The 16,765-nt window shown below is 43.2% G+C and overlaps 1 protein-coding gene across 11 annotated transcripts in view; it reads right to left on the bottom strand.

Moving 5' to 3' along the window:
- Positions 1-16,765, bottom strand: part of NUP214 (nucleoporin 214) — a 108,160-nt gene that overhangs the window by 13,093 nt on the left and 78,302 nt on the right. For 9 of the 11 annotated variants that reach the window (XM_024252122.3, XM_054520716.2, XM_024252123.3 and 6 more), the window contains one exon: positions 6,174-6,330. In XM_024252122.3, the coding sequence (XP_024107890.2) occupies positions 6,174-6,330 (157 nt within the window). The remainder of the gene's footprint in view (positions 1-6,173; positions 6,331-16,765) is intronic. The other 2 variants (XM_054520721.2, XM_054520718.2) reach the window with 1 other exon arrangement.

Below are 16,765 nucleotides of genomic sequence, written 5' to 3'. Positions count from 1 at the left end.
CCCCCCATTAACCTGTCACCTCCCCAGGTCTCTCAACTCATGCTGCTACCAACCAACCCTAATAGGAGAGCCAACATGGTTAATACGTCCAGATGCAATGCTCTTAATCCACAATCCAGGAAGTCAGTGGCCTCACTTTGGGACCCAGTCACCTCAAATTTCCAGGCACCAGTAATACAATATGACTTGGCCCATCACATCATGGTCACTGCCCTATAAAACCACTGCTGACAATTTCAGAGCCTGGCTAAGGACCCACATGTCGGGTATGTCAGGCACTGGCAGCTGGGTGGTTAAGAAATCCCTTTGTATCACCCTCATAACTCGGTACCACAGGATAATGTATCCCTTGAAGGAGTCCCACAAAATGGCCTTCTGAGCAGTTTGACCTTCCCCTTATTGAGCTAGCCCAAAGTTATGTCTGATTCCTTCAATGGCAGTACATTTGACACTGGAGATGAAAACAGGCTTCTCAGCCATTCCATTTACTTGGTATTTCAAGAACAGATTTTTGCACTTTGTTAGTGCTAGCAATGCAAAATTCAAATAGCAAACAAATTCAAGGGCAAGACTGGGGTTGAATCTCCTCCTGGAGAAACTTGGTGCAACCATATGAAATGTGAGGTGAAATGATGTTTTGAGGGACAGTGGTGGGAAGTCAGAGATCATTTAGAAGTCTTTGGGCTTTTTTATCTTTTTCTCTGTTTAAGAACTCTTTGACTTTAAAATCTTAATGGCATATTATAGTGGAACCAGCAGTGAAGTTTGCAGTCAGACCCGGGTGAGATTACCTAATAGCTGTGTCACCCTAGGCAAGGACTTAACTATCCTAAGTCCCAGTTTCCCCACACACAGAACAGGACAGCAATTGTGACTCTGCAGGGATGCTGGGAAGATAACATGATGCACACAGGGCACTAGTATGGTATATTGTAGATTCTCAGAAAAGGCTGCTGCCCTTCTCTGTTCCTTCAACCTCTTCCTTCCACATCTCAATCACACTTCAGCTAGTAAGACACTGAGCAGGTCAGGAGATAATTAAATCCTTTTCATTTTTAAAAGATCCCAAGAATGACACCATTAAAGCTGTAATCACTCTCATTTACAGTCTCTCAAGGAGCTCTGCATGTTGAGACATTTTACCATTGATTTAAACTGCTCTGAAACAAAGTAGCATAAAACAATGACTGAGTCTCTGTTTCTAATGTCAACAATGTGTTTCTTGGTTTTCTCCTAATGGTTCCAAAATAACACAGTCTCTAGTTTTTGAAAGTATGTTACCATATTCTCATATTACCATAAGAGAATATCTTGGTGGACCGAACAATATTTCATTGTAGAAGATTCTTCTTGACTTGTAAATAAACTATCCAGTAAAAAAAACAAGTTTGTCTTTGCATAGCCATCTGTGACTGACACTTCAGGGGTGCCAAGTACAGGTAAAACTGGCATCTGCTCTGGGCTTCCACCCTGCTGGCAAAACATGGATCCTCTTTGGTCTTTTATTTGGCAAAAACACTAGCATAATCCAACATCAGGGCCTGACCCAATCTGAATTAAATTATACTTAATATAAACTGGATAGCAATTAAATCCGATACAGAGTATCAGACCAGGCCCCATACCGTCCTGCAGGTCGAAAGTCACTGAACAAGAATTCAATGCACACTCCGAAAGGGTCTCTCAGGCAGCTCTTGCCCAGGATACTTTCCAAGATATTTTCTTAAAGAACAGTTGCAGAGGGACCCTGTAAACCCACAAGATCATCATCAAACGGCTTCTTCATCTTCTGATGAGACAAATACGTCTTTCAGGACCCTAAACAGAAAGAATGTGCTGGGAATGGCCCTACACAGTGTCCTCAGGACAATACTAAAGGAGGCAACAGGTCCTTATGGGTAACAATCCACAGTGGTGGTGAATTTTAGATGTCCCCATGGGTTCACAGGTTTTCTTTAGTAGATTCTATGGGGATGACAGAGAGAAGAAGCCCTTCTTGCAAGCTTTGAGCTTCTGGATACAGAACATGCCAACTCCAAGTACTGGTGTTCTCAGCTTGTCTTTCGTGGTCATTGTTATAGTTCTCACGACTTCTCAGGGGTAAAGTGGGCAGTTTCAGCGCAAAACAGCCCGGGGCATAAATGTCACAAAGGGAACTGCTCAAATAACTCTCTATAATGGGGTCTTTTCCATGCATAAATGTTGCCCAAAAAGGCATACCTGGGAGACGTTCTGTAAACATGGCCAATCAGAGCTCAGGAAACGCAGCTGGACTAAATCCTGGCTATGCCACTTAGTAGCTGTGCAACTTCTGCAGTATACATCTCCTCTTGGACCTGATTTTCCTATCAGTGAAATGGGGACAGCCACATCTAAAAGCACTGTTGTAAGAAGTGGTTAGCTCACGTGAGCTTCTGGCACACAGTAGGTGATTAATAAAGGCTGGTTTCCTTCTGCTTGATGGTTTGTGTAGTGATGAAATCCAACAGCTGCAGGATTTCCAGAGAGGGAGCGATCATGGTGGGCCTGAATGACCCTCAGGCAAAGGTGCAGTGCACACAGAAATAGCCTTGCATTCATCCTTAAAAGAAGGACAGGCTCAGAAGGTGGGTGCAGGGTGCCAAGTGAACCTGGAGGAAGTGAGGGAGGGATGCTTGTGTGGACAGCAAGCAGGCAAACTGGCCAAACCAGAAGGAATGTGCTGGGGAACTGAGTACAGTCAGAAAGGTACTTTGGGGCCAGCTCAAAGAGGGCCCTGAATTCCAGTTTCAAGTTTGTTTGGTCTTTATCCTATAGTCAGTGGGAAGTTGCCCAAGGGTTTGAGTAGGAAAAGGGGCAAAATAAATGCAGTCTTAAGACTCGAGTTTGGCATGGATTTTCAGACCACAATGGAAGAGCCGGGGGAAGGGAGAAGAAGATTGTGATGAACAGATGACCATGGGGAATGCCCCATAGCAAAATGGGGCGGGGAGTTGGGGGGTTGGTGAGGGGAGGGAGAGAAGGTAGAGATAAGAAGAGAGGCAGAGGAGGAATTGTTTGAAAGGCAGAAGGAACCAGGACAATCAGTTCATACAGTCCAGGAAAGAAGTGGTACTCAAAGCATCAAATGATGCAGAGTCAATTAAGGAGAAAGAAGCTGTCACTGATGATTCTGCAGAAAGTTTCCTGAGTACTGTGGTGAGGACAATGCCTTTCCCCAGACGACTCCCAGCTCTTCCTTCTCCACTGTTCCTTCCTTTTATCCTGTACTTGGTGGCCCTCACGGTTAAAACAATTCCTGTCCCTTTCACTATCGAATCATATACCCAGTACCCCAAAAACTATTGAAATAAAATCATACAGTTTTTAAAATAATACAATGTTAAGTGTTTCCTCTACTCCTTCAAAATCACTTAAACTTCCCTTAGGCACACATGTAAATTGTTGGTTTATAGTTAACAGCCAACATTTAGAAGATGAAGACTAACAGGTTATCTGGTATCAAGAATAGTTATGTGTTTACTTTAAACCAGAATTAAAAGAATTAGCTAGTAATGTTTGACAGGCTGGGGAGTCCTGGTTTGTAGGCTTTTCTGATTTCCATGATATAAATACTCCACAATGGCTCATTTCAGGCTACCCCACACGATGTCACCAAATGAGCAATTGGGAAGATGTGCATGGCTGGCTCTCGTATGTCTGTGCAAACCAGCTGCAGCCAGCCACTGACAGAAGGCAACTCCTTGACAGTCAAGAGCCATGGCATTAGAGATGAGTAAACAAATGTTTGTAGGGATATGACACATTTAACTTTTAAAAAAATTGGCCAGTAACACAACCTCACAGATGATACCTTAGCTCTGGGATAAACCCAAATTTCTAACTGCAGTGGAGCATGTTATTAAGTGTCTATTCTGTGCCAGATTCTGTGTCTGGCATGTGACATATAGTCTAGCTGAGTTCTATATCTGTGTCTTTCTGGCTCTGTGACCTCAGAATTCTGGGCTTGTTTCCTCAATGGAAAATGAAGAGCCATAAAAGGACGATGTTTTCAAAGTATGTGCTATGGAGCCTCACAGTCCTGTGGTGCCAGCCAGCTGTGTGTTTTGGAGTTCCTGACCCCTGCTTCAGCATGAACCTACTTTTGTTTTCCTTATCAGGATGCTACTTAAGAGTTCATTGGCAAAAACAGTTTTTGAAAACTACTAGACTTGATTTCTAAGATCCAGGATTCTAAATCCCTCCTGGCAGACTGAAACCTAAAGAACAAAAACTTCTGATTACATAATTTCACAAGTTAAAAGGTATGTGTCTCTTGACAATAATCTTTCCTTATGTATTAGTGGAGTGGACAGTGACATCAAAATAACTAGGTTTTTGTTTGTTTGGTTTTTGAGATGGGGTCTTGCTGTGTTGCCCAGGCCGAACTAAAAAAATGACTAGTTTTTGATTTAGGAGTTTAGAAGGGCAAATCAGGATAGAAAGTTTTGCTAACTGCATAGGCCTTAATATTAAGGAAACATCTGTCATGATTGCAGAACACTAGCTCATGATTCATGGAGATCTCACACAGCACAACAGATGACAGAAACTTCATGTAGGGCACATTAAATGAGAGAAGCTGAGACAAACAGGACAGGCTCCCAACTTCTAATCTCAGCCTCCGTCTGAGCAGCAGGATAAAGATCTACACAAACAGATTTCTTTCATTCCCAACCATGAATACACAGCTCAACAAAGAATTTTTAAGGCCGAGCACGGTGGCTCACGCCTGTAATCCCAGCACTTTGGGAGGCTGAGGTGGGCAGATCACCTGAGGTCAGGGGTTCAAGACCAGCCTGGCCAACATGGTAAAACCCCGTCTCTACTAAAAATACAAAAACTAGCCGGGCTTGGTGGCAGGTGCCTGTAATCCCAGCTACTCGGGAAGCTGAACTGGGAGAATTGCTTGAACCTGGGAGGTTGCAGTGAGCCGAGATTGCGCCACTGCACTCCAGCCTGGGTGACAGAGCAACACTCTGTCTCCAAACAAAGCAAAACAAAACAAAAAGGCTGGGCGTGGTGGTTCACGCCTGTAATCCCAGCACTTTGGGAGGCTAAGGCAGGCGGATCACAAGGTCAGGAGATGGAGACCTCCTGGCTAACACGGTGAAACCCCGTCTCTACTAAAAAAAATACAAAAAATTAGCTGGGCGTGGTGGCAGGCACCTGTAATCCCAGCTATTCAGGACGCTGAGGCAGGAGAATGGCGTGAACCCGGGAAGTGGAGTTTGCAGTGAGCCAAGATCACGCCACTGCACTCCAGCCTTGGTGACAGAGCAAGACTCTGTCTCAAAAACAAAAACAAAACAACAAAAAAAGAATGTTTAAAATTAGCTAAAGCAGGCTGGGCATGGTGGCTCATACCTGTAATCCCAGCACTTTGGGAGGCTGAGGCGGGCGGAGGAGTTTGAGACCAGCCTGGTCAACATGGTGAAACCGTGTTTCTACTAAAAATATAAAAATCACCTGGGCATGGTAGCACGTGCCTGTAATCCCAGCTACCTGGGAGGCTAAGGCAGGAGAATTGTTTGAACCTCGGAGGCGGAGGTTGTAGTGAGCTGAGATCACACCACTGCACTCCAGCCTGGGCAACAAGAGTGAAACTCTGTCTCAAAAAAAAAAAAAAAAGCTAAAGAAAGTACTGGCAGATACAGCTTCAGATGAAAATAAAACAAAAATGTAAGAGGTGAGAAATATTAAAGGCTTCAACTTTTGGGTTACATCTCCCTACAGGAGCTGAATTTTAAGGAAAAGTCGGAGAGTACTATCCAAATGAAAGTCTGCATGCTCTCCTCCCAGCATCCTCGGCTTGCTCTGCTGCTGCTCATTTATGCTTGTCTGCTTGCATTCACTTCAAGTCACTCCAATACTAAGAAACAGAGCGATTTGGGCCTTGGGAGAGAAGAGGGGAGCAGCTCAATACACAGATCCTCTCCCTGCAGCTCTGATGTCTTTTCATGATTATATAGGACATCTGATTAAAAAACCAAAAATAAAAAAGCAAAACAGATCACACTGCCTTGGGGAAGATATTTTAAATGAGCCTTCTAGATTTTTTTCTTTTTATATTTGTCACTGAAGCTTTGATAACACTCTAAGAATGATAATGGCATTAGGGGACCGAGGGACTGGGAAAAGTCTTCTCAACTTACTTGAGGTAGCTGTGGATCCAAAGCCCCCACTGGCCGAGCTGAATGGGTTTTTGTTGGCTGCATCCTGACTGGGTTTTCCTCCAAGGCCACTGAAGAAACCTCCCCCTCTTCCAGTGTTTCCAGACCCAAACACGCTACCACTGGAAGACGATGACTGCTAAAAAACAAAAGGGTCAGGAAGCAAGATAGGATGAGGTCATCGTGAAATGGCAGGCTGCATCCGTGGGCAGGAGGTGCTCACAGCTGGTACAAATGGAAAAAGCAAGATTAGTTCTGGTACAAATGCTCTAACAACCACAAAAGAAGCTAGACTCTGGACAGGGACTTCCTACCTATGAGAAGTTCTCAAGCTATTCCATGTTCACAGTTCTCTGAAAACATGATTTATGGTAGGTGGGAACTTTTAATGTTTATCTGCTACACTGCCCGCAGTGTCTGTCTGACACAATGCCAGGGTCAGGAAAACCAACCCCACAAGAGATCCACCAAATAAAAAGTTCGAAAACATTTACAAGCGATTACGAACACCACTTATTCTGATTCCTCCAGCGTTTGGCTGAACTCATTAGCAATGGATGATAAGTGATTTTCACTGTCTTTCTCTCAATTTGTGCACTTTTGTTTCATAATGACTTTCCCAGTGCTGCAGAAGTAAGCTTCAATTAGCTTCATTGTTGAAATGATGACCAAAGCTGAATTCTGTCCAAGTTTTCAAATCTCATGCTCAGAGGATGCTGCTAGCACAGGGGCAAATGCTGACTCGAGGCTGTGTCAGGTCCCAGACACTTAACTTCTCTGGAAGCTGGTTCTTAAAGAACAACTGGGCTACATTTGAGGGGCCATTCACCTTAGTTAAGTGTCATCTCTCCATGGCTGAGAATGCCGAATAAGATGGACTTTAGAAAGGGGCCACTGTGCACAGAAACTTGCAAGAGCAGAGTGGTGTTACTGATTCCCTCCTGTAAAATGGGGGTAATAAACTACCCACCTCAACACAGTGGTGAGTGAATTACATGAGCCAAGAAATGTAACACGCTTTAGAACAGAGCCTGAAACAGACTTATATGCTCAAAAAATGGTTGCTGTTCAGTGTTTTAACCACAATGAACCAAAAATCAAGCATTCTGTATGTGCTAGGCATATTCCTAAGTATTTTCTAAGTAATCATTTAATCTTGTCAAACCTCCAGTGGGTCACTTCTGAAATGCCCCCCACCCCCTAGGGTATCCCCTCCTTTCTACTCTGGTCTGAGCCACCTAACCCCAACCTTTTGCCCAGACTATGCAACAACTTACCTGGTCTTTTGCTCCCACTACAGTCTATGTCCACACAGCAGCTGGAGCACTACTTGCAATAGCAGTCACATCATTTCGCTTCTGTCTACCAATTCTAGAAGGCCCTACATGATCTGTCCCTTTTCCACTGCTCTGACATCATCTTTTATCACCGTCCTCCTCACTCAGGACAGTCACACATATCTTCTGTGCCTCAAATACAACAAGCTAATTTCTTAGGGCAACATACTTAATGTACTTCCTAGTCTCTTTTTTTTTTTCCTTTAAATTTCTTAACAACAACAACAACAACAAAAACAGTACCAATTCACTACAACCATTTAATGGTGAGTCACAGCTTTTAAAAACTAGGAATCCAATTCAGTCCTAACAGCATTGGCCCTGATAACTAGTAAACTGCCATGGAAAGGTAGAAAACCTAACAATGAATGCATGCATGTGAAAGGTATTTGACTGCTTAGCTGACGTCCATGCATCAGGCTGAAACACAGAAAATTGCCAGTATATAAGCATTTTGCCTGACAAAGCTCAGAAACCTCAAATGGGTCAGCTTAATTTTTAAAATGTGATTTGATAGGCTGGGTGCAGTGGCTTACGCCTATAATCCCAGCACTTTGGGAGGCCGAGGCAGGCGGATCACCTGAGGTCGGGAGCTCAAGACCAGCCTGATCAACAAGGAGAAACCCTGTCTCTACTAAAAATACAAAATTAGCTGGGCATAGTGGTGCATTCCTATAATCCCAGCTACCTGGGAGGCTGAGGCAGGAGAATCGCTTGAACCTGGGAGGCAGAGGTTGCAGTGAGCCAGTATTGTGCCATTGAACTTCAGTCTGGGCAACAAGAGCGAAACGCCATCAAAAAAAAAAAAAAAGTGATTTGATAAATAATGGCTTCCCATGAAAATGAAGTTGATCACTGACATACTTAACTGAAGTCAACATGAATTGATAGTTACTGCATCCTCATAAATGGGTGAGAGAGAATTCCATTCATTTTAATTGAGATAAATAACAACAGGCTTTAAAACATAAAATCATGGAAAATCTAAAAACTGTACAAAAAGCAGACAGAAGAGTATAATGAACCCTCCAGACACCTATCAGCCAGATTCAACAATGCTCAACTCATGGCCTGTCAGATTTTGTCTTTACCCCCAAGTACTTCTCATCCTTTATTACAGTGGAGCAAATCTCAGACATATCATTTCATCCACTAATTTTCCTATATAAATCTATAAAACAAACCATCACTACATGACCATTATATCTGAAAATTTTAACAATAATGCCTTAATATAGTGTAAGGAGTAAGTGTTTAAGATCCAGACTTACAATATTGCCAAAAACAATTAACTTGACTCTCCTCAAGCCTCTAGACCCAACCACTACTGCAGAGGAAGTAACAGAGGGCCGAGGATGGCTATTGGGGAACCAGCCCCCAATATTTCAACGTACGTTCTTTTCTATTTTCCCTAAGTGTCGGCCAGTCTGAGAAATAAAGGGAAAGAATACAAAAGAGAGAAATTTTAAAGCTGGGTGTCCGGGGGAGACATCACATGTTGGCAGGTTCCACGATGCCCCCCGAGCTGCAAAACCAGTAAGTTATTATGGATTTTGAAAGGGGAGGGGTGTATGAATAGGGTGTGGGTCACAGAGATCACACGCTTCAAGGGCAATAAAATATCACAAGGCAAATGGGGGCAGAGCGAGATCACAGGACCAGGGTGAAATTAGAATTGCTGATGAAGTTTCATGTCCCACTGGGCACGCATTATCATTGATAACATCTTATCAGGAGACAGGGTTTGAGAGCAGACAACCGGTCTGACTAAAATTTACTAGGCAGGAATTTCCTAATCCTAAGAAGCCTGGGGGCACCACAGGAGACTGGGGCTTATTTCATCCCTCATCTACAACCGTATAAGACAGACACTCCTAGAGCGGCCATTTTAGAGACCTCCCCCTAGGAATGCATTCTCTTTCTCAGGGCTGTTCCTTGCTGAGAAAAAGAATTCAGTGTTATTTCTCCTATTCGTTTTTGTAAGAAGAGAAATATGACTCTGTTCTGTCCAGCCCCTCAGGCAGTCAGGCCCAATGGTTATCTCCCTTGTTCCATGAAAATCACAGCCATCCTGTTCCTTTTGGATGCCCAGATTTCATATTGTTCAAACACACATGCTCCATGAACAATTTGTGTAGATAATGCAATCATCACAGGGTCCTGAGGCAACACACATCCTCAGCTTATGAAGATGACGGGATTAAGAGATTAAGGTAAAGACAGGCATAGGAAATCACAAGAGTACTGATCGGGGAAGTGATAAATGTCCATGACATTTTCACGATTTATGTTCAGAGACTGTAGTAAAGACAGGCATAAGAAATTATAAAAGTATTAATTTGGGGAACTAATAAATGTCCATGAAATCTTCACAATTTATGTCCTTCTGTCACAGCTTCAGCAGGTCCCTCCATTTGGGGTCCCTGACTTCCCGCAACAGATGGCATTCACTTGGAAGCTGTGCAGTCAGCAACCAGATCATGGGAAATGCCACAGGACAAATGACCAGCTTTGTTCAACAACTGAATTACCAGGAAAAATTCAAAAGGGAGACATGAAAGAGGAACCTATACATAAAGAGACTTAAGAGACATAGCAAGCAATCTTAATGTGTGGCCTTTATTTGGTCCTAATTCAAGAAAACAAAATGTAAAAAGAAAAAGAGACATTTATGAGACTTTTTCAGAGAGGCATTTCCTGACCATCTAACCTAAACCATCTTCCCCAATTATTATCACATCATGCTTTATTTCATAGTACTTAACACTACCTGAAATTATACTGTTTTATTAAAGAATGACTCCCTCCATCTAATGGAGGCTCCATGAACACAGCCACCTTTGCCTGTCCTACTCACCATGAATTCCTATATGAATGATTAAATTAATTTGAACAGACCTTGGTTTCAGTCCTGGTTCTACAATTTACTAGCTAAGTATTCCATCTTAACAAAATGTTGAGTCTTCTGATCCATGAATATGGGATGTATTTTCATTTATTTAGGTTGTCATTAATTTCAACAATGTTTTATAGTATTCATTGTATAAGTTTTGCACTTCTTTTGTGAATTTATCCTACCCATTCTGTCTCCTACCCTTCTAGGACTCTGATTACACATATGTCGGACTGCCTGATATTGTTGCACAGATCGCAGAAATGCTCTATCCATTTTTCTTCCATCTCTCTGACCTTCATTTTAGATAATTTCTATTGATATGTCTTCGAGTTCACTGTTCTTTTGTAGTATTCACTCTGCTGTTAAGCCTATTTTGTTTTTTATTTCACGTACTAGATTTAAACTTCAAATACAGATAAAGACTTCCATTTCTTTTTTTCTTTTTTTTTTTTTGAGATGGAGTCTCGCTCTGTTTCCCAGGCTGGAGTGCAGTGGTGTGATCTCGGCTCACCACAACCTCTGCCTCCTGGGTTTAAGTGGTTCTCCTGCCTCAACCTCCCGAGTAGCTGGGACTACAGGGGCATGCCACCTTGCCAGCTAATTTTAATACTTTTAGTACAGATGGGGTTTCACTATGTTGGCCAGGCTGGTCTTGAACTCCTGACCTCATGATCCGCCCGCCTTGGCCTCCCAAAGTGCTGGCATTACAGGAGTGAGCCACTGCGCCCGGCCTTTCTATTTGTTTTTTTAAGCTTCTATTTCTCTGCTGAGATTCCTTATTCAACCACTGTTTCAATTATTTTCCCATAAGCCCTATGAACATGACAGTTAAAGTCTGTCTCCAGTTCCAATATCTGAATCATCTACAGGTTGATTTTTGCTGATTTTAAAAATTTAATTGTGGGTGTCACTCTCTTTTTTGGTTGCTCTGTATGTTTGTATTATGGAAGAACAGTGGTGACTGAAGAACACTAATGCTTTTCCTAGAGAGTGAGAGCTCCCTTTCGTCTGATTAAAGTAAGGAAATAATTATTCAGATTTCACTAAGGGTTGATCTGGAACAGAGTCACAGATTTAGGAAGACTGAGCTCACCTCTGGTTAGCCCAACACTGTCTCCGCTTAGGTTTTAGGTTATTGGTCTATAAGTATCTGAGGTGGGAGCCAGGAGGAAGTATCACCTTTCAAACAAGAGTTCCAGAAAACAGGAGAATGTACGACCCTGTGATTTCTTTCTACTTTTTAGTGCTGCCTTTAATTCCTTTTTCTTTGCAAAGTTGGGGAGGATTAGCGGGGGAGAGCTGGAGGATATGTATGCTGAATAAATTATTGTTGCACTTACAAGTCTTTCAGATACCAATCTGAGTTTTTAGTTTTTAAATCTGACTGAGGCCAGGTGTGGTGGCTCACGCCTGTAATCTCAGCACTTTAGGAGGCCGAGGCAGGCGGATCACCTAAGGTCAGGAGTTCAAGACCAGCCTGGCCAACATGGTGAAACTCCAACTCTACTAAAAATACAAAAATCAGCCAGGTGTGACACTGAACACCTGTAGTCCCAGCTACTACTTGAGAGGCTGAGGTGGGAGAATTGATTGAACCTGGGAGGCGGAGGTTGCAGTGAGCTGAGACTGTGCCACTGCACTCCAGCCTGGGCGACAGAGCAAGACTCCGTCTCTAAATAAATAAACAAATTTGACTGACTGAGACAGGGTTCTCACTTTGTCACCCAGGCCGGAGTGCAGTGATAGGAACACAGCACACTGCAGCAGCCTTGACCTCCCGGGCTCAAGTGGTCCTCCCACCTCAGCCTCCTTAGTAGTTGGGACTACAGGCATGCACTGCCACGCCCAGCTAACTTGTGGGTCTTTTTTTGTAGAGATGGAGTTTTGCCATGTTGCCCAGGCTAGTCTCAAACTCCTGAGCTCAAGCAATCTGCCCATCCCGGCCTCCCAAAGTGCTGGGATCACAGGTGTGTGTGCCACTGTGCCCAGCCTTAGCATATGGTTTTCAAAGTTTATCTATATGTAGCATGAATGAGAACTTCATTCCTTTTTATTATTTATTTTTTTGAGATGGAGTCTCACTCTGTCGCCCAGGCTGGAGTGCAGCGGCGTGATCTCAGCTCACTGCAACCTCCGCCTCCTGGGTTCAAGCGATTCTCCTGCCTCAGCCTCCCAAGTAGCTGGGACTACCGGCGCGCTTCACCATGCCCAGCTAATTTTTGTTTTTAGTAGAGACGGGGTGTCACCATGTCAGCCAGGATGATCTCCATCTCTTGACTCATGATCTGCCTGCCTCAGCCTCCCAAAGTGCTGGGATTAAAGGCGTGAGCCACTGTGCCCAGCCGAGAACTTCATTCCTTTTGTTGTTTTGTTTTGTTCTGAGACGGAGTCTCGCTCTGTTGCCCAGCTTGGAGTGCAGTGGTGCGATCTTGGCTCACTGCAAGCTCTGCCTCCTGGGTTCACGCCATTCTCCTGCCTCAGCCTCCCGAATAGCTGGGACTACAGGCACCCACCACCATGCCCGGCTAATTTTTTGTATTTTTAATAGAGACAGCGTTTCACTGTGTTAGCCAGGATGGTCTTGATCTCCTGACCTCGTGATCCACCCGCCTCAGCCTCCCAAAGTGCTGGGATTACAGGCGTGAGCCACTGCACCCGGCCAAGAACTTCACTCCTTTTTACAGCTGAAAAATATCCCACGGAATGTATATACCACATTTTGTTTATCCATTCATCTGCTGTTTGACACTTGGGTTGTTTCCACCTTTTGGCTACTGTGAATAATGCTGTAATGAACATTATGTACAAGTATTTGTTCGAATCCCTTTTTTTCCAATTCCTTTGGGTATTCTACCCCAGAGCAGAATTGCTGGGTCATATGGTAGAAGTACTATATTTAGCTTTTTGAGAAACCACCAAACTATAGTAGCTGCACAATTTTGCATTCCCACCAGCAATGTATGAGGGTTCTAATTTCTTTGTATCATTGCTAACACTGGTTATTTTTATTTTTTACTTTTTAAATGATAGCCATCCTAGGGGGTGTGAAGTGGTATCTTATCTAATTGTGGTTTTGATTTTCATTTCCCTCATTAGTTTAATGCTACTTGATCACCTTTTCATGTAATTACTGGTCATTGATTTTGCTTGCCCCCATCACTGCCAACAGCTCCTTCTCCAGCCAGTACATTTTCTCAGTCTTTGGCAAGGCCTCTCTACTACCTGCTCAAACCTAGACCTGGCATCTGCCCCTAGCAGCTGCTGTGCCACAGTGCTCACACCTATGATGGGCTCCACTCTCTGGAAACCAGTTCAACAAGGCTTTCTGCCACCCTTCAATGGTCCCATTATGACAGATATTTTCCAAAGATGATCACAGCAATACTACTAGGCACATATGCTCTTCTAGAGCAAGACGTGGCCTCTATATCTCCTCTTGAACCTGGATGGGACTTTGTGAGTACTCTGATGAAGAGGACGCAGCCTAAGTGATGTTGTGTGACTTCCGAGGATAGGTCATAAAAGGTTATACAGCTTCAGCATGGCTCTTCCTCTTTCTTGGAATGTTCCTCCTTGGAACCTAGCCACCACGTTGTGAGGAAGCCCAGGCTACATAGGCCAAATGTAGGTGTTCAGCTAATAGCTCCAGCTAAGGTCTGAGCCAACAGCCAAGCCAACCACTGACATCAGAGTGAGCCTTCAGATGACTCCCACCTCCAGTCTTCCCTTCTTCCAGCTGAGACCACAGATACTGTGAAGACAAGCCATCCCTACTAAGTCCATCTGAAGTTATGACCTACAGAATCTAAGACTATAATAAATAAGTAGCTGTTGCAGGCTACTAGGTTTTGAGGCAATTTGTTATATAGCAATAAATAATTCCAATACTGCCAGAGTAAGTGTGATTTCTACATTATCTGGATTTTTCTCGGTGTTATTATGGCAGTGAAGGTTTTCTATATCCTTTTACATCCTAGCCAGAATCTGCCTAGCATCTTTAGAGTTTTCTGAGGATACTTCTGCTACCTGAAAGTTCATTCATTTCCACAATGCCTATCACGTGCCAGACACAGTCCTAAGCATTGGAGATACAGCAATAAATAAAAACAATAAGGCCCCTGCCATCATAGAAAAAACCTTGATTTCAATCTTTGGCCCTTCCAATTGCATACATAATTTCTGTGGTGGAAGAATACGGAGTGGAAGGGGAAGTAAAAATATGGAGCTTATCACAGTGATGTTTTCTATTTCTTTGGCTCAACACTGTGCTTGTTAGTTATACATGGAGCTGAAATCTGCTCCTTTTCACAGCCGGATAATATTCTACTATGAGACCAGGTATGGTGTCTCATGCCTGTAATCTCATCAGCACTTTGGGAGGTCCAGGTGGGAGGATCACTTGGGCCAGGAGTTACAGACCAGCCTAGGCAACATGGTGAGACCCCATCTCTAAAAAAATTGAAAAAATTAGTTGGGCATGGTGGTGCACCTGTGGACCTAGCTATTCCGGAGAACTGATAGGAGGACTGCTTGAGCCCAGGGGATCAAGGCTGCAGTTACCTGTGACTGTGCCACAGCACTCTACCCTGGGTGACAGAGCGAGATCCTGTCTCAAAAAAAAGAAAAGAGGGCTGGGCATGGTGGCTCATGTCTCTAATCTCAGCACTTTGGGAGGCCGAGGCAGGCAGATTGCTTAAGCCCAGGAGTTCAAGACCAGCCTGGGCAACATGTGAAACCCCGTCTCTACAAAAAAATACAAAAAATTACCCCGGCACAGTGTGTGCACCTGTAGTCTCAGCTACTTGGGTAGCTAAGGCAGGAGAATCACTTGAGCCTGGGAGGCAAAGGTTGCAGTGAGTGGAGATCGCATCATTGCACTCCAGCCTTGACGACAGAAGTAAAACCCTGTCTCAAAAAAAAAAGAAAAAAAATTTCTACGTGGAATAATGTAAATTCACCTACCCATATGAATGTTGACAAACATTTGGGCTGCTTCTAGTTGTAAGCTATTATAACAATGTTACTATGAATACACTTGTATCCTGATACATACGTGCATGAATTTCTTTAAAGAACAAATTTAGGCTGGGCATGCTGGCTCACGCCTGTAATCCCAGCACTTTGGGAAGTCGAGGTGGGCAGATCACCTGAGGTCAGGAGTTCAAGGCCAGCCTGGCCAACATGGCGAAACCCTGTCTCTACTAAAAATACAAAAATTAGCTGGGCGTGGTGGTGGGCACCTATAATCCCAGCTACTCGGGAGGCTGAGGCAAGAGAATTGCTTGAATCCGGCAGGCAGAGGTTGCAGTGAGCCAAGACCATGCTGCCGCACTCCAGCCTGGGCAACAGAGTAAGGCTCCGTCTCAAAAACAAAACAACAACAACAAAAAAACCTAGGCCAGTTATAGGAGCAGTACATTTTATTTCTGTGTAGTATTTGGCTGTATAAATATACCACAATTTATTTATGCATTCTTTAGCTCATAAGCATTTGGGCTGTTTCCTGTGTTTAGCTATTAAGAATATTCTGCTGTGAACATTCTTATCAATATCTTTTGGTGAACAAAGGCACTCATTTCTGTTGGTTACATATTCAGGGTAGATTTGCTGGGCCAAGAGGGATTTTGTATATTAGTTTTGATACTGCCAAATGGTTTTCCAAAGTGGTTAATATGAATTTACACTCTCACTAGCAATATATGAGTTCCCAGTTGCTCTTCTTCCTCACCAATACTTGGTACTGTCAGCCTTTTAATTTAATTTGGGTATAGCTGTCTTTCTTTTTGAACTATAGGAAATCTTTACATATTCTGAATACAATTATACTGTTGGTTACATAGGCTACAATTTTCCTATTTAATGGCTTGTTTTACCCTAAAATTAAGAGGGCCATAATTTTAGTGAGGTCAAATTTTCCTTCTTTCCAAACAGTATCTCTTAGAATTTCTTTTGTTTTTTGAGATGGAGTCTCGCTCTGTCGCCCAGACTGGAGTCAGGTCTGCTAGACATAAATTATTTCAGTATTTGCTTATCTGAAAAAAAGTCTTGATTTCTCTTTATTCTTTAGATATTTTTTTTGCTGGATTTAGAAATGCTAGGTGGCCAGTTCAGGCTTTCATGGTCATTGCTGAAAAGTCTGCTGTCAGTTTGCCTATGGCTCCCTAGAAGATAATCTGTCTTTTTTCTCTAGTTGCTTTTAATATTTCATCTTTGGTGTTCTTCAGTATCACTAGGACAGGTCTTAGAATCAGTTTCCTTTTATGAATTCTCGTTTGGCACTTGTTGGGCTTCTGAATCTGTGGATTACTATTATCGATTAGTTTTGGAAGTTTGTCTTTCTT

This window comes from Pongo abelii, chromosome 13 (assembly GCF_028885655.2).
Source record: "Pongo abelii isolate AG06213 chromosome 13, NHGRI_mPonAbe1-v2.0_pri, whole genome shotgun sequence".
NCBI lineage: Eukaryota > Metazoa > Chordata > Mammalia > Primates > Hominidae > Pongo > Pongo abelii.
Note: the sequence above shows the minus strand (reverse complement) of the source record. Positions and strands in the feature narration are given on the sequence as shown.